At 35.6% G+C, this 22,724-nt stretch overlaps 2 protein-coding genes and 1 long non-coding RNA gene across 5 annotated transcripts in view; 1 reads left to right on the top strand and 2 right to left on the bottom strand.

The window, feature by feature from the left end:
• LOC143353139 (uncharacterized) overlaps window positions 1–12,787 on the top strand; it is a 29,332-nt gene extending 16,545 nt beyond the window's left edge. The window contains exon 2 of the long non-coding RNA XR_013082081.1: window positions 12,615–12,787. This is a non-coding gene — a long non-coding RNA (uncharacterized LOC143353139). The remainder of the gene's footprint in view (window positions 1–12,614) is intronic.
• On the bottom strand, window positions 118–7,969 carry LOC143353129 (nucleolar pre-ribosomal-associated protein 1). The gene is made up of 15 exons (XM_076786206.1): window positions 7,565–7,969; window positions 7,184–7,375; window positions 6,563–6,842; window positions 5,893–6,487; window positions 5,527–5,820; window positions 5,145–5,435; window positions 4,735–5,055; window positions 4,331–4,649; window positions 3,068–4,252; window positions 2,164–3,003; window positions 1,968–2,095; window positions 1,679–1,888; window positions 1,343–1,569; window positions 860–1,256; window positions 118–778 (listed from the first exon to the last, which is right to left on the bottom strand). Exons 1-15 carry the CDS (start codon window positions 7,653–7,655, stop codon window positions 242–244), a joined length of 5,907 nt encoding a protein of 1,968 aa, XP_076642321.1. The 5' UTR covers window positions 7,656–7,969; the 3' UTR covers window positions 118–241.
• On the bottom strand, window positions 8,111–11,977 carry Fbxl4 (F box and leucine-rich-repeat gene 4). Of its 3 annotated transcripts, none has more exons than XM_076786210.1 (8): window positions 11,774–11,977; window positions 11,332–11,437; window positions 10,837–10,930; window positions 10,262–10,715; window positions 9,930–10,185; window positions 9,487–9,847; window positions 8,902–9,229; window positions 8,111–8,835 (listed from the first exon to the last, which is right to left on the bottom strand). In XM_076786210.1, exons 2-8 carry the CDS (start codon window positions 11,332–11,334, stop codon window positions 8,499–8,501), a joined length of 1,833 nt encoding a protein of 610 aa, XP_076642325.1. In that variant the 5' UTR covers window positions 11,335–11,437; window positions 11,774–11,977; the 3' UTR covers window positions 8,111–8,498. The 3 variants fall into 3 exon arrangements, with proteins under 3 accessions (XP_076642325.1, XP_076642324.1, XP_076642322.1); XM_076786209.1 differs by having other exon boundaries at window positions 11,332–11,666; XM_076786207.1 differs by having other exon boundaries at window positions 11,332–11,977.
• Window positions 12,788–22,724: the final 9,937 nt, after the last annotated feature.

Below are 22,724 nucleotides of genomic sequence, written 5' to 3' on the forward strand. Positions count from 1 at the left end.
AACAAAAACATGGCATCTGAACCAAAATTTAAAAACTTTTGACGGTTTCTCTAATTTTTCTTAACTATATATGAATTAAGGGTAACATCATTTTATACGAATAAGATTCGCGTATGCTTCTAAATATATGTAAACATTTTTTATGTAGTACTTTGCTACAATTTTATAGACAAATTACTTTATTTGATTTTATAAAAACGTAGTTAGATATTTACAAAATGTATACAAATTTATAAACATATTATCTCATTTCGTGACTACACCATGTCCATACCATTGTTCTTAGAGAATTCTTTGCCACCTCAATTTCATTATCATTTTTGGAACAATCTACTTTGGTTACATATTCACAACCGAAACTTAATATATCTTCACATTCATCTATATCACCTAAAAGTTTTTTAGAAAATTCAAGAATTTCCATTAAGCGTTCCTTAGGAACAACCGTTTGCATGTGTTTGGACAAAAATAACTTTTGTAAAACGTTCACGTATAATATAAATACTGCGATCTTAATGTCTTTGGATAAGTGTGATTTTAAACTCAATGAAATATTTAAAAGCATTATTTTATAGTGAATAGTGTCCTCTTCCATTTTTAATATGGTATTCAAAAGGGCATCGATTATTTTTATAATAAGCTCGAGGTATTGAACTTCATGGTCCCGCAAATTCGTTGCAATATTCAACAACCACGGAAGCAATCCATGTCCTTTCATAAGAAGTATAGCAGCCTTAGTCATTTTCAGTACAACGCAAATAATTTCCAATATAAGTTTCTGAAACAAATAATACAATATGTATAAAACACCTAATACCATGCACTTTTTAAAATAGATTACAGTTAGTAATCTACTTACCTTTGAGTCAAAATCTGATAAATTACAAGTATAAAAATCTAACAACATTTTAAACAGGACACATTTAAATGCTACATCCAATTCATTTTGCGTTTTCATACCATCACGAATATTTTCTAAAATCCAACGTCTATGTGCTTTGTGTTCTATATCAGAACTATGAAACAGTTGTAGTAGTTCAGGTATTGCATTCACATCTAAAGCAGGTTTAGCCATCAGGAATATTTGTAGACGCGAATACAGAGGATGTAGCGGCTGCGTTGCGATTAAAGATGTCCTTGCGAAAAATATAGAGACTAAACAATTTAAACGCATATTATCAAGCCTTGAATCTAACGTCGCAATGCCATAACGTAACGCATCTATTAATCGCATCCGTAATAATTTTGTTTTAGAGCTATAAATAAAGAGAAGATTAAGACTTACGTTCAAATTATATAAAGAGACTGGTTATAGTTCTAATTACATTATAATTGAATGTACCTTAATCCTTCTAGATGAGTATAATATCTAGCAATGATAGTATACGCTGCCATACGAACATCAGAATGATTACTGCTACAAGCAACAAATGCTAATGCTAAAGCACCACTTTGAGCTATTTTCAAACAAGATACAACATTATTTTCAGATAATGAGTAGCATAACAACGGTAAATAAAATGCAGGGTCATATACACCGTACGTTTCACATATATGTAATTCATTAGTCTGAAAAAATTGCTTGATTAAATGAGTGTTATTTAACAATAATTAATTAGAAGAAATTTATGAAAAAAAGACATTTAAAGTATGACACTGTATATTTTAACAGACAAACCTTCAACGCTCTATTCACAGGATAATTTTGTATCGTGTTATTAATTACATCTTCATCAAACAAATTTAAAACTTGAGTGGTAGATGGTTGTTTCCACAGATTCAAATGTATTTCACTCTTTACACTGTAGTGAACAGCCGCGGCATTTCCCCAGAGGTATGGCTGATATTCATAGATATTAACATTATTATTTTCATAATACTGCAAAATCTAAAATCAATGTATATATTAACATTTTACAATATTTTTCTAAAACAAATAGTAGGACATTTATTATCAATGATCTTACAAGTAAAAGGTATTGGTCAGCTTTACTTAAAGTAGCATTATATGCTGCCAAATAAACGGGTACGTGCGCCAATGCTATAACAGTTTTGTTTTTCTGCATGAGAATCCACAGTAATTCTACTAAATCTCCTAAAAATATAATAGATTAATATAGAACTAAATTAAATTTTTTAATTTAATTTGCAGTACAATCATACTTTTTGCATTTGATGATTCTAACATAATATTCAGGAATTCCGAATGAGAAACTGTCATTTCGAATAAAGTTTTGGCATTTTCGTTATCACTATCTGCTTTATACGCAATATTACATAAAGCGCTTAAAGTTTTTAATATTGGCAGTGACCGTTTGTTGTTCTTTAATTCCTTAAGACCTAATTTTAAAGAAAACCGTGAGAATTGTAGCCATGAATGATTACTGCTTATTGTTTCAAATACAAAGTTTTCCTTCATGTCTTGCAAATGTTTAACTGTATCGTTCAACTTTTCGCAAAGAATAACTAGTTTTGCCATATTCTTCGATTCTTTCTTCAATGTCAAAGTGGTTATATGAAGCAGAACTTGTAGTAATTGCATGATAAATTTTTCATTGCCTGCATCCAAAGTTGCGCATTTTTTATACACGCTTTCGAGAATTTGTATATACTGAATTGATACCATGTCTAATTTGTCTCCTGTGTGCAAAATAGTATTGCATATTTCGCTACAATTCTTAAGATCAAATGCATTTTTAATGAAGTACAAAACTGCATTAACATTTTCTTCTATCCAAATTTGTAAATCTCTGGGATTACATAAATAGGATAGAATTTCAGCTTCATAATATATCTTCAATTTTTGTATAAATTCTTGACTCCATTTGAAATTTAAATTATTTGCTATTATTGGAAACACAATGCCACTCTCTTTTATTTTGTCAGACTTCAGCATGTATTCTGTGAAGATTGGTATAAATTTTATGTTTTTACTAATTAGAAATGAAAGTAGTTTTACAGTTGTATGTTCAATTTTTGTTGACAACAACGACGAAAACATATCTGCAAATAAAAATTAAATGAATACAATGTAAAATGATACATATTTTTATAATAATTATTTTACCTGTATCGATGCCAGCAATATTAAATGGAAATTTTGAAATGTATTCGTGCAAAGCAGATTCCCACATTTCAATATTAGTAATTTCTTTGGATTTCAAAATAAGAAGATGCGAACATAAACATTTCACAAACTCTACATCAAATTCAAGCAATGAATTATGCTGGGATTTATTTTTATTGATGCTAATAAGTTCCAAAAGTTTTGGAGTTATGTATCCATATAGTGACAAATTTATGCCATCTTTTGAAATAAACATAGAATTTTCTAATTGCATAAGTTTTTTCAGTAAATGCATAACATCTTGTATCGTTAATTGTAATAAACCCAGCAGTGTGACAATTGTTTCAACATCCATTGTATTGTCATTGATTCTATGATTATCTATCATTTTGTGTAACTGCATAAGTAGTTTATTTCTGAAGTGAGAAACTAGGGTTCTTATATTACACTTTCTATACAAATGGACCATTTCTTTACAAATATCAAGTACTGTTAGAGTTATCATATTCAGTGTGAGGTCTTTGCTCTTCTGATGAAGTGGTGAAAAATAATGCAAAATTACTGGATGAGCGAAAACAGATTTCGCACATTCTTCTACTAGTGTAGAATCATCTGGATTTTCTTTCGCAAGATACAATAAAGATATTAAAAGAATTTTATATTTGCTAATTTGAGTGGTTGATAAAAGACCTCGTTCAGCAAATTGTGTTAAATAAAACACGGTCATTTTGAATAGGTACATGATTTCATATGCTGATAAAGAATGATAAATTGTAATAATTTCATTATTATATGTGAAAGTAACTGTATTGTTGCCGCCAAATACTTCGCTTATCTGTATGCTGGTATTATCTAATAGGAATCGATTCAATTTACATATTAAATCCATATACGAAGTTACTTCTTCAACATATATAGGATCATTGTCCCTTGACCAGCTTTGCAAATACTTCTGTACTGGTAAATCTTGTATATCTTTTGTAAAATGTATTATACACTGTGGTATAGTTTGATAGTGTAATGTATGGACTAATACATAAGAGGCATAAGATAATATCGTAGGATCTAAATTTTTCGTCATTTTATGTAACATGCAACATAACAAAGGTGATATCGATGTAAAACGTTGCATATGTAAAACATCATTTTCTAAATTATCACGAATAATATTCTTATCCATCAATTCTGGAAAATAGACCAATTATAATGTATTCAAATTAAGTATAAACTCTAAATTAGATCCTATGTATAAACAAGTCTTACCGCTAAATACATCTTCTATTCGACCAGCATAAATGACTCCTTCGCTAACAATTTCGTCCGTTTTTATTATTTCATCCACATATCTATCCATATTTTTAGCAACCTTTTTTGAAAGACGAACAAACCAATCAACTATTTCTTGCTTTCCATTTAAATTTATGAAACCATTAATCCAAATATCTAACTGGTCACTACATCCTTCGAACATTCCAGTAATGTTCAGTAACATCTTTATTGTTGATTTTATACTTGAAACATTGAAGGAGTCTTCATTATTCAAAAGAGATAGTAAAAATGATAATGCATCGCTAAATACTTTCTAAAAGAATAAAAGATTTTATATAAAACGACAAAGGGATATAAATAAAATAAAGATAAATCAAAAACTGTAAGGATTTACTCACTTTCTGCGGTGAAAATTCAGCAGGATTCAAAATTACTAAAAATTGTATGGTTTTTACTCGTATAGCATTAAGTTCAATTACATCAATATCCTGTAACGTATGCAATGGATTTAAAAATGTAGTAGCTGGTACATGTAACAAAGTATGCAATAATTTAGGACATATTTCATGGTATATGTGTAATAAGTTTAAAATGGCTGCTAAGTGTTCTTCTTTCTTTAGTTCTGGAATGTATTCTTTACTAATACTGTCATGTTCAACTTCTTTTGGTGTGAACACGTCATTCCACACATCTAAGATCATATTTAAATTGGGTATATTCTGAAATGTAAAAAGTTTGTTTTATTGTAATAAAATAATCATTTTCATGTATTGTATTATGTACATATATTTAAATAATGAAAACAAACCTTTAGAATATATTCTAATATACAGTTTTTAAAAGTATCAAAATCAGTGTGTCCTTTGTAATTCATTTTTGCAACTAATAAAAATTTTTGTATCTGATTAAACATTGTTATAAGTGTAATTACTGCCTCATGTCTTACTAACATATTAGAGTAAGTTAAAGATGGCAGAATTGCATGTTTTATTACTATTCCTGATACAGTTAGTGACATTACTGCAGAAGCTAACTGAGATACATTTAATTCCAGTGAACACGTTTTAAAGCAACCCTCTGCATCTAATGATATTATTATCTGTAATGAAAATGTGAAATGAATATCTTAAAATATCCATTACATTACAAGTTTCAATAACATTTAAAGTTTTCATATTCACTATAATTACCTCCCTCACAAATTTCATTGCTGTAATCCATTTAATTGATACTTTTGGTTCAATATGTTGTTCCAGCAGTGTCAATTGCGACTTAATTAAATCTGGACATGCAGTTAGTATTCTGATCACTAAATCGAATGGTTTGTCATGTTCCCAAGGACGATCTAAACTTTGAAGTATTGTGTTTGCTAGTTGATTGTGTTTAATGTGCGATGTACCGAGTGAATGATCATGAAATACAATTCCATACCGATGGGACGTTAATAATACAATCAAGAAATCATGTACAATTTCATTTACAGCCTGAAAGTAAAAAGTTCTATATTGATGGAATGCATATCAAATTAACACACAAGTATTAAAGAAAGTAAATGCCTTTTTTTCTTCAAGATATTGTGGAACTTCGGTAGAAGAGATATGCGTTTTATTTCCTGGCCAATTATTTGGACCCTTCCAATTATAGAGATATACCAGATTTTGAATGACTGATGTTGAGAATATATGTAATTTCATGGTTTTACTGATCTTGGAATTTTGAAGAATATAAATCTTCAGTGTAGTTACTACTAAAGCAACGATGTCCTTAGAATCATATATCAAATCAGGAAATATACTAGAAAGTAGATCATGTTTATTCAATAGAGCTCTAATGGTCGATACATTTCCTTCTATCAAGAAAGCAAGAATGAAGTGGATAAAACAATTTCTTATGTTCTGATTATCTGTAGGCTTTGTCTGCCTTATAAGAGATTTAACAACTTCTGGTTGTAAACTAAGATGAGTAAGTAATTCACGTGGAAGACTACGACCTAATGAAACGACTGCAGCTAACAATTGCAGGATAATTTTTCGTTGCTTAGCATTGCTCTGAAAAGAAAGCATAGAATGTACTAATGGTAGGTGCGAGTTAATTAAGTGTCTACATGCTCCCTCTGCACTGGACTGATATTGTGGATACTCCGCCATGATTCTACAAACACATATACAAATTAATATAGATATATATTGCCATATAGATAAACATACAATGTTTAAATATACGTACTTTATCAATAGTATTCTTACTGCAGAAAAAACGGTGGTAGCAGAACCAATACCTTTCTTATCTGTGCTATCTAACAACCTTAACAATTCGAGAATATTGCCACCTGCATTTAAATATTCTGCAGCCATATCTCTTTCTTTGTTGTCATTGCAAGACTTCACAAACTGTTGTAGGTACTCTAAACTATTGATTGAATTAAAAGCAGCCTTCATGGATTTCCCATCTAATTGATTATTAATGTTTTTATCATCTTCTTCATCATTGTCCATACATTCAGTACCTAGAATATATTTTCATATTACCTTTATACTGATCATTTTGTACATTATACAGGATGATCCAAAGTTTCAAAGTTTAAGAATGGATAATATTTGTCAAATGAAGGAAAGACTCCTTAATAACTATATGTTGGAAAAACAATATTTTCAATTTTATAAACAACGTTCAAACACAATTGTTTACAACTTTACAAATATCTCTTAACTTATTAACTTCAACTTTTAACTTATGTTCAAAGAATTTTTCTGCTGTTTGGCCAATATATATATATATACATACTATCTACCCTTAGAATTCTGAACCCTTTTTTGATCATCCTATGTCATAAAATAAGTATAATACTTTGTATCGATTTTGAATCCTTAATTTTAGCATTTTGTTCAGATGTTTTAGACATTCCAAGTGAGTCTGATTCACATTTCTCTTTACGTTTTTTAACAACTCCATTTCCTTTACTGGGTGAATTTCTTTTTAATATGCTTGTATCACTACTTTCATTCATTTCTTTTACATTACCATCCGTACTGCTGGCTCCTACGTAATAAATGTCTTTTTTATTACTTATCACATAGTATAAAGAACTGACAATACTTTGATATATTTTTATGTTTTATTCTGTTGGAATTTCCAAAACTACATACACATAGAATTTAACCTATGACAGAATTACTAAATTTCTCAATGAAGTATGAATATAAATATGAAAATATCAATTAAAATTACCTTCATCTTCTAATGTAATTTTTCTTTTCCTTCTTTTCTTGACATTAATTTCATTAATGTTTAATTCGTTGTTTTCTGGTTTGAGTTTCATGCTTGCCAAAAAGTTTATTGTGTATATAATACTACATATACTTTATAAAAATTAGAGGCTATAGTATACACACTTTTAATACGTTTATCATGTCTTCAGGCATAAAAGATTTAATTTTTAATTTTGATTACCCCTTCAAAACGGAAAACAAATATTAAGATGTAAGTAACCTATATTATTAAAAAACCACGTGCGTTTCTTCGACTATGGGTATGTACATAAATACGTTATAGCCAATAGCCAATCACAGACATACCTTCACTCACAAACAATTCAACGCTCACTACATATATACATATACATATGTAAATCAATGTATAAATTGTTATATTAGCACTTACAAAAATTACTATACATGAAATAATAATACTAACAAAAATTAAATTAGTGGAAAAAAAATGTATAACATAAGTTATAAATTATTATTACAAGTTAAAAATATTTGAATTCATGTATTTGTTTCGTACTAAATAAGGTATAATTTATTGAAATCGAATAATCTAATATCTTTTTTAATGAAAATATCATATTTACATGTTTAAAATGTTTCTTACAATATACTATACAATAACACTTATTACATGAGCAACATACAAATTTTATCGAATTACAAAGAATATATTATACAATTTTTTAAATAAAAGGTGAATATAAATATATGCTAAAATTTCTTGTATTAATTGTATATAATTACATTACAGTCTTGTAGTACTCTTATAGCACTCGCATAGAAAAGAAGTTGATCTTTATATGCTTTAAAAGAAGTTTGATCTTCAAACTTTTTTACAATCAAATAACGTTAGTTTCATGAATTATAAAAAGATATTCTGGAATGGTTTTTTTTTATAACATATCAGAGCTGATAACTTGAAAACTTCTTTTAATAGAAACACGCGGAAACAATTGACGCCATTCTTGTACTATAAAATCATTAATACCATCGCAAAAACTGAGATCAATCATTTCCAATTTCGGACAAAATAAAAGAAACTCGTAACATCTATCAGGCGTGAGAGAACGTGCTCCCAACAAGTCCAATTGTTGTAATCGTTGACATAGTAAAAGGGGTTCTAAGTCACGATCCGTTAATCCTCTAAGAGCTGCTAAGAATACTTTTTCCAAGTATTGACATGAAGATAAGAGCGCTCGTAAAGAGTCACCAGGTGCACCCATGCCACCACTAAAAAGTTAAGTAATCATTAATGTATCTTAAATTGTTAAGTATTCTTTGTATTAGATAACATACCACCATCCAAAATCAATTTCACGAAGATTACTGCAATGAGATAAAGCTCTGACTCCATGTGGTGTTAAAGTTTGTGCCTTCCAAAAATCTACACTTTCCAAATATGGACATGAATTGCCTAATTGTACTGCAACTTCGTCAATATTTAAACGATCGTGCATTCCAGCTAAATTCAAATGTCGCATTTGAATATTGTTTTTCAGTATAGAACATAATGTAGAAGTTCCGATATTCGTTCTGTAAAGTTCTAAACGTTCAAGTAATTCCAAGTTTTCAAGCTTCGAAAATCCTTCGTTCTTTACTTCCATACAGTTGCGTAAACATAATTCTAAAATTTATTGTACAATAAACAATCTTCCCATTGTATAAGATAAATTAAATGAAATTTCTATATATTAGACTACTCCAAAAGTTCTTGTCATACTGTGCACACTTATTAGTGTTTTATTATTTTCTAAGCTTTTATATATTTTACCATGCCATTGATACGTTTAAAAATTATTTTGAGTTTGTATTGTGCACATTGATTAAAAATGAAACGAATTTTTGAGACATTCTAATACCACGACAATCTCTTTTACTTACCTTTTAAATTTTTACAAACTTTTGAAATTTCGAGAATGACCGCATCATTAACGAACTGACAACAATTTAATCTTAAATGTGTCAGAAGAGTTCCAGATGTATGAATAAAAGTGACGAAATCTTGATATTTAATCATATCATAATTTCCACACCATGATAAATCTAATTGTTGTAAGTATTTACATCTAGACGCTAAACCATTCAATGCTAATGTATCCAAACAATACCAGTAAGGTTTTAAATTGAGACTTGTATACAACAAAGCGTCTCTTGCAATATTGTTAAAATGTTTGTTTACTCGGCATAAGGAACATAGCGATCTCAGATCTAAATTTTTTAAAATTTTCAGTACTGTTTCGTCCTGGTAAAAATTCATTAGAAGCAAGATATAAATATCAATTTTTAAATAAAATTTATACAATACAAAAAATGATGCTACTTACTGGAAGTGCTGAAAAACTACCACAAGGTTCATATTCCGAGTCACTTAATTGTACTGGAAAGCTGTCATTAGAAGAGTTATCTTGTCCAAATAAGGTATTGGACTTTGAATATTGAATATCTCTGATCAATTTGGGAAAATCTTCTTGTAAAAATTGTTGCAAACTGTTGAATGCTTCTTCTAAGGGAGGAACAGATTGAAAATGTTGGCCTACTTTGGATACCAATTTACCCTTGGATATATTATCTACAATGATGCTGTAAGAATACGTAAATATATTAATTAATTTGGCATATCATGTAAATAGTAATGTGTAATATAATATTCGCATACCTTTTAAAAAGTTTACAATGTTTGGAAATAGTTTTTTTCAGAATTGCTAAATCTTGATTTGCCTTTAAATAATCTGGTGTTAGATTATATGTATCCTCGCTATTTTGTTCAAGATAACCCAACTCTTCTAAGAAGTCATTTAAATTTTGATTATGCGGGTTATTAGGAACAATCAATTCAGATGTTCCAATAAGTAATACAGCATCTAATTCTGTATAATAGTCTAATAAATTGTGATTAAATTCCAGTCTTATCATTTTTGTTTTAAAGTTACATAGCTGTAAACGAGGAGAAAATATGCGAGGTTTGTGAGGAACAATTTGAGGAACACCACTCCATAACTGACTCCATTTTCCTTCAGAATTTTGTGCCCACACTCCAACTACACTTCCAGGATTATAAGTTTCATATATTGAAACTCTAATCGGGTATACCTCTTGATAAAATTCTAGAACTTGTCAAAGATAGAAAAAAAATCATTTTAATGTATACTTTGTAAACTATAAATATTGACAATATTAGTATAGTCTGGCTGACGTTTGAATATAATCAAAAAATAAAAAAATTTATAATACCTATGTAATCTTGGCTGACAACATCTTCATTATTTTGTGGCATATAATCTATTAGTCTCGAAGGTGCTTTATTCCACCATGGTCCATATGTTCTCTACAATAAGAATTTTTGTAATACATTGTTAAGATACTGTTGTTGACGACATATAATACCGAAATTTATAAGTGACAAGTGTTCATATATAGTCATATAATAGTTTAATCATCTTTTATGGAACATTAATCTTGACAAGAAAGTATTTGTTATAAAGTTTAACGTTCGTACAACTTGAAACATAATATTAAGTCATACATGTATCCATTACAATTAAGATAAACCATAATATTATTTTGATTTATAATGCTTTTATTAAAATAAAATTTACTTATTAATTATACAAATATAATGCTTTGATTATTCATAAAGTTAATAGTAAAATTTATTTTTAAATTACATATAAATTTGTAACTATACATAGCTGAATAGTATGTTAAAATATAATAAATATAACATACCATAACAAAAGCTTGTGGAAAGTCTCCATAGTCTGGAAATTTACTAGGATTTCCAGCAATATTATAAGCCGTGTAAGAAATACTGATATTACTTCCATACTGAGAACTAAAATCACACACATCTTTCACAAACTGTTCAACAAATACAACAGTTTCTTCTTCTCCTTCAATATTTTCTCCACTTATCGGTATTATTTCAGCTTTTGTCTCGACATGAGATATCATGTCATTTATAATTAATCGGTAGATTTTAATTTCAAAGTTCAATTAATGTAGGTTAATTATTTTTACTTTCGTTTCTTTTCCAACGATATGTACGGTGCACATAAAAAACACTTGTGAATTAAATATTTTTAATAATTAATTGTTTGAAAATACATAAAAATAACTTTATATCTTTTACTTCCACTCCAGAACAAAAAATATTTGGTATATGACATACCTTCGATCACAATTTTTTGAAGGTACTAATCACTCGTACATTGGCATTTCTTATATTACAATAATAAAAGATAAACACCCAAATTTGGTACATTATGGTTTCAAAACGTTGTATTTCTTTTTTTTATAAAATTTGATTTGTTTCATTCCGTAATCTGTAATATACAGATAAAAATATGAAACAATATTTTAACTACAATATATGTATGCAAATCATAACAACAATGGCAACACATTTAGTCATGTGATGATTTCTTATTGGTCTGTTTGCCGCTAGGGAAAATCATACCCGTTTGCAATAAACCTGAGTACAAATTTTTGAATTTCATTAATATTTTTTATACAAGCCAATATGCTAAAAACCAGCACAAGGTCGTGTAACAATTATACTGTAACTCGATTAAGTTTTCTCATTAAAAATCAACACCGCAGAGGATTCTTATTATATATATATATACATATAGAGAGAGAGATGAAACTCTTGTCTACTCTGGTCAGAGCCACAGAGTATTCTCACAGATGCGAAACTCTTGTCCGATCCTTTAATGTTCGTGATCCCGAAATTTTGGACTTATAGCACAGACGAGTTATAAGGATAGTCCTAACATCTTATGGGACTTCGTGTCGCATGTTCTGAAATATCGACTGTTCCAAAAATCAGAGGTTTTGGTATGCCCTCTAAGATTTAGAGTGGTGAGTTTAGAAATTATATTGAATTACAGGTATCGAAGGCGTAGTTGCCAAACCACATCGGAGAATATTCGTCGCATAGTTGCCAAACCACATCGGAGAATATTCGTCGCATAGTTGCCAATTTACTGTTACTGTCGTGTAATGCACAGCGCGTATTTCGGCTATTTTCCAAGTTACAGTCGCAATTCTGGAAAAGTAAACGAAACGAGCTATTACATGATTAATTCAACCTGAATATTTCATCTCTGTTTAAATACAATGCTTTCTGTTTCCATACTCATTTTAAAGCTAAATAAATGCCTTTTCAATTTATATAAATAAACTTTTATTTATTCATAGTAAACATAATAATTGTTGTTCAAAATTGAAATACCTATTTAGCGCTATATTTATCTTGAAATTGATTTATATGAACTGTTGTTGGCTCCTTTGAACGTTCTGCTATCAAATACAATTTTCAAAAGGACGGAAAAATATTAGGACGACGGAAGGTAGTCTTTACAATTTTACATGAAAATTTGGGCATGCGCAAGTTGCTTTCGTAGTGGGTGCCGCGTTTGCTCACACCGGACCAGAAACAACAACGCGTCGACGATTCAGAGCGCTGTTTGGAGCTGTTCAAGCGAAATAAAAAGGATTTCTTGCGTCGGTATGTGACAATGGATGAAACATGGATCCACCACTACACGCCTGAATCAAAAAGATCGTCAGCTGAGTGGACAGCAGCCGGTGAAAGTCGTCCAAAGCGACCAAAGACTCAAAAGTCGGCTGGCAAGATTATGGCATCCGTAACAGGAGCGTTGGAATGAATGTATCACTCTTAAAGGAGAGTATGTTGATGAATAAAGTGGAATTTCTAAAAAAAAATTTGTTTTTCTTAGTTAGACCGGAGACTTATTGAGTGATGTGTGTTAGTACCATTTTATGTATTTAAAATATTGTTTAGAAAGTAATATGCAATACATGTAGGATTCAGAAAGTAGAGACAGTCTCAAGAAGAGAAATGGTATATTGATACATATTATATGTGTACATCGACCTGTTCGTTTTCACTTCCAAAGATTATAATTACACTAATTTTCCGCTAATGTGATTGTCATGGGAAGTAACTTCCATCGTTCATTACACGCGTAAATATCATCGGAATTATATCATATTTGGTTTCATTTTAACCAGAAAAATGCCACAAATATATTGGTGAAAGTCTCATAAAAGAATAACGAAAAATAAAGATGTTTTTTAATTGAATTAGTAGTGGTCTTCTGATCTCACACCGATATAGCCGACAATGTGTGGCCGACTCCTCGGCGACGACGGATCTCGAGTTTCGCTGTCCGCTTCTCCGTGCAACCTTATATCGGAGACGGATATTCTCTCCGTTTGAATGCCAGTCATTTTGGTATGCCATACGTTTCTTATGGCTTTCACGCGGGATGACTCTTAGGTTTCCAGCGTGCCCTGTGTATTTCAAATGGTACGCTCGGCGAGAACCACCGATTCGTATGAGTGTCAGTGAAAAGAACGGCGGTAGTGATTTACAACGATAATTTACTGTATCCGTATTTCTACCGATATCTGCATTCCTATGTAATAAATGATTTTTTGCTTTTCGATCAATGATATTATTTCTTAACTTAGTCAATGATATTACTTCTTAGAAGATCAATGATATTACTTCTTAACTTACACCGGATTATATTCCTCTTTGTACTAAACAATTTTTGGATATTATTCCGAAAGGCACCGGTGGCCGATCGAGATGAAACTTGGAGGGTATGTAAAACTCAACATTCTGAACAACTTTTTCCTATATATGTAACCGCGGCTCAGACATAGTTTCGGAGATATTCCTATACGTGCACGTCCGAGACATGCGTATCGCATTTCTAGCGGAAGAAACATAAACAGATCATTGCTTATCGGATACTTCCGAAAAGCACCGGGGAAACACAATACGCACACCTCGGACGTGCACGTATAGGCAAAATTCGATGCAGTAGTAGCTGCAGTTTTCCGCGAATATCTCCGAAACTATGGCTGAGCCGCGGTTACGTGTATAGGAAAAAGTTATTCAGAATTTTGAGTTTTACAGACTCACCAAGTTTCATCTCGATCGGCCACAGGTGCCTTTTGGAAGGACAGCCCACCTGTTATCTAAACATTCTTTTAAAGTCCTTTTTTTACAGTCCTTCACGAGATATTTCAATTTTTCAAGATAAACGAAACGCCCTGTATTTTGAATTTCAAGTAATTGTAGATACTTGTATGATTCTGTTATATATACTACTTTGACAAAATTAGAAAATAAAAATTATGTGGCGTGTGTAATGTCGTACAAAGCAGTTTCAGATGAATGATAATGTGTTCAGGGACTGTTACAGAAATATGTAAGGTCACCCTGTCGATGAAGTATCGAATGCGGTTTATGACACGAGCGACTGGAATCCACCTCTTTTGAGGAGTTTGGTGCACACTGCATGGTTAGCCTTCCTTTAATTAGTTTTGGAGGCAGGTCTCTGGAAGTTGTGGATGCATTCGCTTGTACGGTCTAGCTTGCGACTCAATAGCGATTGTTAACGTACCATAAAACTCCAGATGTGACACAGAACACAGGTAGGTGTGCTGGGCGCTACGTCACCAACGCACTAAAGGACTGAAATGAAGGAAACACTTTTGTTTTTTCAATGATCGTCGCAAAAAATTGTTCTTCCTTGAATATGGATGGTACCATGGTATTGAGTTGTAAAAGAGTGTTAAACAGAGCTGCAATGCAGCCCATAAGAAATGAGTAAAACGGTGAAATAAAGAGTAAACTAGAATTTTTTCGTGTAAAATTATTTAAAAATTGTTCTAATGTGTTTTCAAAGTCATCTAGTAAAAATCTTATGGTGCTGAGGTGGAAAAAATATTTATTCATGAAAGAAAATTTTTTTCCATTAATAATAACAGTAGCTAAATATATGAAAAAATTTAAGATAGTGTTGATGACAATAGCTGATTATTAAATTAATATTCAGGTTGGTCGCTTTTAAACTTCGATATGAGATCTGTATTTGTTCGAATTTTTCTGAGTGCTCGGGCTCAACCGTCGGCCGAGCCCGACAACAACACGGGAGCATCGACCGCGCGACCGAAAGGACCGCCACGGTCCCCAAACAAGCGAGCGCGCCCGCCAACGGTCGCCCGCACCGGGCGAAATTGAACCGAGGTCGCGCCGCGAAAAGACGGTTGCTGCCGAACCGTTCGGCAACGCTACCCCGCGACACCCTTCCCCCGTCGGGAAGGCCCGGGCGATATACACCCCGCGCACCGATGCGCACATCGAGTCGAACTGTAACTCTCTCTTGATTACGAAGCGCGCCTAGCAGCAATCACGATTCTCACCACGACTTGTAAATCGGTCAGCTAGGTTACCCCGCGTGGCGCCTCACGCCACGACCGACCGCGCACCCAGTGTGCCTGTACACTCGCGCCTCCGCGAAACTGAAAATACGTGTACATTGTTGTGAATACATTGATCGTTGTGTGTCGTAAAATCGCCGTCTTTCTTTCGTGCACGTCCCACCGTTACACCGGCAATTCCCGTCCCGAACGACGGAACATTTGGTCCTTCAAGCCGGATACGGTGACGTGACAAGGAAAAGGAAACCCTGTTTCCCCGCGTCGATCACCAGGAGATCGACGACTGCAGCTTCGTGGGTTACCAGCTCTCCCTCAGGTCTTCATCCGAGCCAGCCGCCGACGGCTAACAATACCTGCTGCCCAGTGCCGTACCAGCCGCCCACGCCGAGATGGAGGAGCTGCTAAAGGAGCAGGAGCTCGTTGTCCGGGGCATCACGAGGATCTTACCGAATTACAAGAAGTTAGGAAAGGACAACTTCTCGAAGGCAACAGCGGAGGAGCGTCTGCGTCGCCTGCGTGCTGAGTGGGAGCGCTGCCAACAGGTCCACCTTCGCCTGGAGCTCAAGGCCACAGCACTGGACCGGGAGATCAGGCCGTACTTCCGGGAGGGACATTTCGACCAGGCAGAGGAGGCGTTCGAAAAGGCGAGCGACTTTTTCTGTGAGTTCGATGAGTCTGTAAAGGTCCCGTCGGGGACCTCGTCACCCGCGCCCCCCGCCTGCGAAACCACCGCGAGCTCCTCGTGGCCGACCTTTAGCGACCTCTTCGCGTCCCTGGTCGTCAAGAACCCCGCCCTTGACGACGTGCAGCGGCTTTACCACCTTAAGGCCGCGTTGGAAGGTAAGGCCGCGTCCGTGATCGCGCACGTAAAGGTGACCGCCGCGAACTTTGCCCCGCGTGGAGAGCGGTCCAATCGCGGTTCGGAAACAAGCGCATGGTTGTCGGGTCGCTCGTGGGGGAGCTCCTGCATTACGCGCAGGATTACCCGCTGGTCGACGAAAGCGGAGAAGGTCTCGCCCGGTTGCGGGACCGCAACGCGGAAGCCCTGGCCCAGCTAGGCAATCTGGGTTGCCCCATCGAGCACTGGGACGATCTCCTCGTGCAGCTCGTGGTCCGCAATTTACACGCGTTCGCGAGCGAAGCCCCCCCCCCCCCGTCCGGTCCCACGTGGTCGCGGCTGCGAGGTCAGCGGAGGCCCGGTGCCCTAAGTGCAGCAGGAACCACTTGCTGTTCCGCTGCCCGGTCTTCCAGGGTATGTCCTCCGCGCAGAAACGGGATTTCGTGCGAAACCGCGGGTGTTGCTACAATTGCCTCCGCTCCGACCACCCCGCGAGTAGCTGCCCCTCCGCGTCCCGTTGCGCGCACAATGTCTACCCCTCGTCTACTCCCGCGATGCACGAGCCGGCGACGACGAAACCGCGCGAGGGGAGAGGGCGATCGCGAGGACGTTCCCGCTGCGCTCCACAGCTGCACGGTGTGTCCTTCGAAAGGCGCCTCCCGTGCCATACTGCTCGCTACCGCGATCGTACACGTCGAAACGAGAGATGGGAAGACGCGCGCGGTACGAGCACTCCTGGACCAAGGGTCGGAGGCAACTTTCATCTCCGAGGACCTCGTCCAGGCCTTACGTCTGCCCAAACGGCCCGCGTGGGCAGGGTGATCGCGCGCGTGAGCCTGAGAATTCGAGGTGCCGGTCGAGTCTCGCTCTCCTTTTCGTTGAGCGCGCTAGTTCTCCCACGGATCACGTACTACGCCCTCCGCCTCGAGACGGACATCGGAGCGTTTCCGCACCTACGCGGCCTGACGCTCGCCGATCCAGACCCGCGACGGTTCCTTCCCGTTGACCTCCTCATCGGCGCAGACCACTACGGTGCCCTCATTCGCCCTGACCTGCGCCGCACAGTGGTCAATTTGGGCGAAATCGGATTCAAAGTCAAAAAACTTTCGATAGGAATGAGGTAGAGCGATGAAATTTTTTTAAATGAGAGCTGAAACTTTGTAGAATAATAAAGCTGTAAAGTACCTAGGAGTACACATTGACTATCTACTAAGAGGCAACGACCACATATCTATCCAACTAACTAAGGCGACCAAAGCATTCAAAGCAAACAGTAGACTATTCTATAATAAAAACCTCCCCGGACGCACTAAAACTATCCTATACATGCTCCTAATCAGGCCCATCCTAACATATGCAGCCCCCATCTGGTGGAACACCAACCACACGACAATGGAAAGGCTGAGGATGTTTGAGCGAAAATGCTTAAGAGCATGCAATAAAATCTACAGAAACAAACACACAAACTGGCAACACTACACAAACAACACAACCCTATATAACACGGCCGACATCCCCAGAATAGACTCATTCATAATAAAATTAACCAGAGACTACCACAGCAAGTTACCCCACATAGCAACAGATCACAAAGGACCTCGCACACCCCGACATAACCACCACACAACAACAATTACACACAGGCTACCTCCCCCCTCAAGCCTTCACTTTTTGCGACACAAACGGTCTTATTCAAGACCACAACAACGTCCCAATAATTTACCACTGGTTCCGCAACAAAGCCGACAAAAGACTGGCTCTAACCTACAACGAGTACACGGAACACCCCGAAAAATTCAAATTTTCAACCTCACTACCACACCGCGACCGCAACAACTTCGACCGACTACGCTTTAAGAAATACTGGTGGCTCAATGACAGCAGTCACCACATAAGGGCTCTTCGTAGCCGCAAAAACACCGCCCACAGCACACACCAAACATCATAATCACCTTCTTACCCGTGCGGAAAAGGGAAGGGAGCACCCTGTATATAGCCCTAATATAAGTTGTACATAGCCGTTAGTTTAAGTTGTACATAGTTGTTATTATTGACATTTATTCACTGTTAACCTAGTATGTAGGATAGTTAGTAAGGATTAGCATCTAGACCGACAATGGGGTTTTCACTCTGCTACGCGAGCAGGATTTTTTTTCCCCATCACATAAAAAAAAAAAAGTAAGCACACCAAAGAGCTACCCAAGTGCAATACCATAGCATAATATAGTTCAATAACCCCTAACCTTAAGCAAACCGATTATATAGGAGAGTTGCAATCGCGTAACCAATTATATAACTAACCCGTAGAAATAATGGTTAAGTTTTCTGTATGTTTATTAGAGGTACCAATAGCATAAGATACTGTACATAGTTAAACCAATAAACATATTTTCAAAAAAAAAAAAACCGCTCTCGGGTGGGTAATCTCTGGGCTCACGTCCCCGCGAACCGATTCCCTCCGCGCCATCACGGCATCGCTGCACTGCTGCACCGACGACTGGAAGCAGCAACCGCGGGCCTTTGCGAAGTCGAGGAAGCGACCCCCCTCTCCCCCGACGAGACGAGGTACGAGGAGAAATTCCAAGCCACCGTGGCACGGCGGGCGGACGGCCGTCACACCGGCAATTCCCGTCCCGAACGACGGAACACCGAGTTTTCCATTTTTTACAACTAGAGTTTGCAACTACAAAATTGGAAATAATACGTATCATTACAATTAATATTATTCTTAATTTATATTAATTAGAGATTTTGTACACAAGATTTACATGTTAGTTACATATTTCATATAAAACAATTAAGCTGTACGTTCTAATCCTGGTTGAAAAAATAATGTGCGTTCGATTTTATGCTAAAAGACGGCCCGGTTCTGTTCCAGGAAAGACGACACGGTTCTGTTCCAGGAAAGACGACACCGTTCTGTGCCATGCTAAAGCGGCGATGTCACGAAAGTGGGAACGCCGAAACCCCGGGCGTGAGCACTGGTGAGCAGAGAGGAATGAGAGTGCTCACGCCCGGGGTTTCGGCGTTCCCACTTTCGTAACATCGCCGCTTTAGCATGGCACAGAACCGGTCAGTCTTTCCTGGAACAGAACCGGTCAGTCTTTTAGCATAAAACTGAACGTACATTATTTTTTTAACCAGGATTAGAACGTACAGCTTAATTGTTTTATATGAAATATGTAACTAACATGTAAATCTTGTGTACAAAATCTCTAATTAATATAAATTAAGAATAATATTAATTGTAATGATACGTATTTTATTTTTTTCCAATTTTGTAGTTGCAAACTCTAGTTGTAAAAAATGGAAAACCCGGAAAAATTCGAACAAATACAGATCTCATATCGAAGTTTAAAAGCGACCAACCTGAATATTAATCTAATAATGAGCTATTGTGATCAACACTATCTTAAATTTTTTCATATATTTAGCTACTGTTATTATTAATTGAAAAAAATTTTCTTTCATGAATAAATATTTTTTCCACCTCAGCACCATAAGATTTTTACTAGATGACTTTAAAAACATATTAGAACTATTTTTAAATAATTTTAGTCGAAAACATTCTAGTTTACTCTTTATTTCACCGTTCTACTAATTTTTTATGGGCTGCATTGCAGCTCTGTTTAACACTAATTTACAACTCGATACCATAGTACCATCCATATTCAAGGAAGAACAATTTTTTGCGACGATCATTGAAAAAACAAAATAGTTTCCACAATGCAGTACTTTAGTGCGTTTGTGACTTAGCGCCCAGAACACCTACCTGTGTTCTGTGTCCCATCTGGAGTTTTATGGTACGCTAACAATCGCTATTGAGTCGCAAGCCAGACCATACAAACGAATGCATCCACAACTTCCAGAGACCTGCCTCCAAAACTAATTAAAGGAAGGCTAGACATGCAGTGTGTACTAAACTCCTCAAAAGAGGCGGATTCCAGTCGCTCGTGTTATAAACCTCATTAGATACTTCATCGAAAGGGTGATCTTACATATTTCTGTAACAGTTCCAAGTGCATGCACTTTGTTCATGATACACTCTTTGTAATTATTAAATTCAATTAAATATTAAGTAAATCTTTCACGGTGCTAACGGCCCTCGCAGAGATGGGCATTATTTGGGATAAAAAATTATTTAAATGAAAATTTGAATAAAAGATACTTTATCTTTATTTGTTATTTGAAGGTTCGAATAAAAAAAAGCATCTTTATTGGACGAGTATCGGATAAATAATTTTATTCGTCGAGAATTTATCCGACGAATAAAGATAATTTTTTCTATTCGAAGCGGATTTATTCGAACTTCGAATAATTTTTTCATCTTTTATCTGTATCTTTTATTCGAAGGCTTCGAATAAATCTTCGAATAACTTTTGCCGAGCGCCGAGCTTCAAAGACCCAGCAAGGACGGACGACATACAATGTAAGCGAATGGAGAATCGCGCACGTATGAAAGTTTAAACTTTTAGATTTTTCAATATATCCTCATGAAATTGTGACGAGCGAATGGAGGTGATTTTCCTGATGAAAATGAGGTCAAATTCGAGTGTAATCGAACAAGTTTCACTGATACCTAATGTTACGATAAAAATTACAATCTCATTAAAGACAGTCCAAATGATGTCGTGTTTGCACTCATTTTGATCGGAACAAGCTCTACAACTCATTCGTCTTAACAATATTGTTCTGATTAAAAACATAAAAGCATAAAAATCTTATGGTGCTGAGGTGGAAAAAATATTTATTCATGAAAGAAAATTTTTTTTAATTAATAATAACAGTAGCTATATATATGAAAAAATTTAAGATAGTGTTGATGACAATGGTCGCTTTTAAACTTCGATATGAGATCTGTATTTGTTCGAATTTTTCCGGATTTTCCATTTTTTACAACTAAAGTTTGCAACTACAAACTTGGAAAAAAAAAATAAAATACGTATCATTACAATTAATATTATTCTTAATTTATATTAATTAGAGATTTTGTACACAAGATTTACATGTTAGTTACATATTTCATATACAACAATTAAGCTGTACGTTCTAATCCTGGTTAAAAAAATAATGTGCGTTCAGTTTTATGCTAAAAGACTGACCGGTTCTGTCCCAGGAAAGACTGACCGGTTCTGTGCCATGCTAAAAGACTGACCGGTTCTGTTCTAGGAAAGACTGACCGGTTCTGTGCCATGCTAAGGCTGAGCAGATGTCAGCACTATATCGGGAACGCCGAAAACCCGGGCGTGAGCACTCTCATTCCTCTCTGCTGGTGAGCACTCTCCTGTCCTCTCTGCCTTGTTGCGTCACCGTGTGGTGGGATGGGGACTTTTGGTGTGGGTTCGGGTGCCCGTGGAGCGCTGAAGCGCTCTGCTCGTGGAGGTTCACAAATAACTTTGTACACAGAGTTAAATAGCGAAAATAATTGTTAGAGATTTATTTAGAAAGTCTTGGAGATGTAACTCCTTCGGTTCTATAATGAGTTCTGTCGTCCTGGAGCTTCGAATCCCTTTTTTAGCTTCTTCCTTCTCGCTTCCTTAGCCAATAGGAAAATTGGGATCTTCTGGCTAGGCGTTGATTCGTCGGATCACTCGTCTTCCGGTTGCTGCTTGATGGTGATTGGCAGTGGATGGATCTTAATAGCGCACGCACGGGGGTGGGGTACGCATGAGGGTGAAGCCCCGCCAAAACAAGGGACGTGGGGCCATGTGGGACCGAACGAGCGAGAGGTCCGAGGGAGTTCCAAGAGGTCCTTGACTCGGAATTTATGACCTCTTGTCCTTAACTGATTCCGGACTTCGACTATCCCTAATTTATGTAGAATTGGAGAAGCTACTCTAAGAGGCTGCGTGACTTTCTCTAAATTCCTCAATTAGTCTCGCCGACTCGAATTTCGTCAAGGATCTCTATGGAACTCTCCCGGTCTTTCTTTACCTACTCTAAACTATCGCGCCCAAATAAAATACGTATGTATGAAATACGCGATTACATCTTATATTTAAATTCCCCTCTCCGCGCC

Source organism: Halictus rubicundus, chromosome 4, assembly GCF_050948215.1.
Source record: "Halictus rubicundus isolate RS-2024b chromosome 4, iyHalRubi1_principal, whole genome shotgun sequence".
In the NCBI taxonomy this organism is placed as follows: domain Eukaryota; kingdom Metazoa; phylum Arthropoda; class Insecta; order Hymenoptera; family Halictidae; genus Halictus; species Halictus rubicundus.

Excerpts from the sequence above, each read along its gene's own strand:
- Fbxl4 (XM_076786209.1), bottom strand. The coding sequence starts at position 11,556 with ATGATATCTCATGTCGAGACAAAAGCTGAAATAATACCGATAAGTGGA. Across the intron at positions 10,931-11,331 it reads TTCCACAAGCTTTTGTTATG|AGAACATATGGACCATGGTG; the intron begins GTATGTTATATT and ends TTCTTATTGTAG. Across the intron at positions 8,836-8,901 it reads GAAATTGATTTTGGATGGTG|TGGTGGCATGGGTGCACCTG; the intron begins GTATGTTATCTA and ends TTAACTTTTTAG.
- LOC143353129 (XM_076786206.1), bottom strand. The coding sequence starts at position 7,655 with ATGAAACTCAAACCAGAAAACAACGAATTAAACATTAATGAAATTAAT. Across the intron at positions 5,056-5,144 it reads TATTAGAATATATTCTAAAG|AATATACCCAATTTAAATAT; the intron begins GTTTGTTTTCAT and ends TTTACATTTCAG. Across the intron at positions 4,253-4,330 it reads AATAGAAGATGTATTTAGCG|AATTGATGGATAAGAATATT; the intron begins GTAAGACTTGTT and ends TCTATTTTCCAG.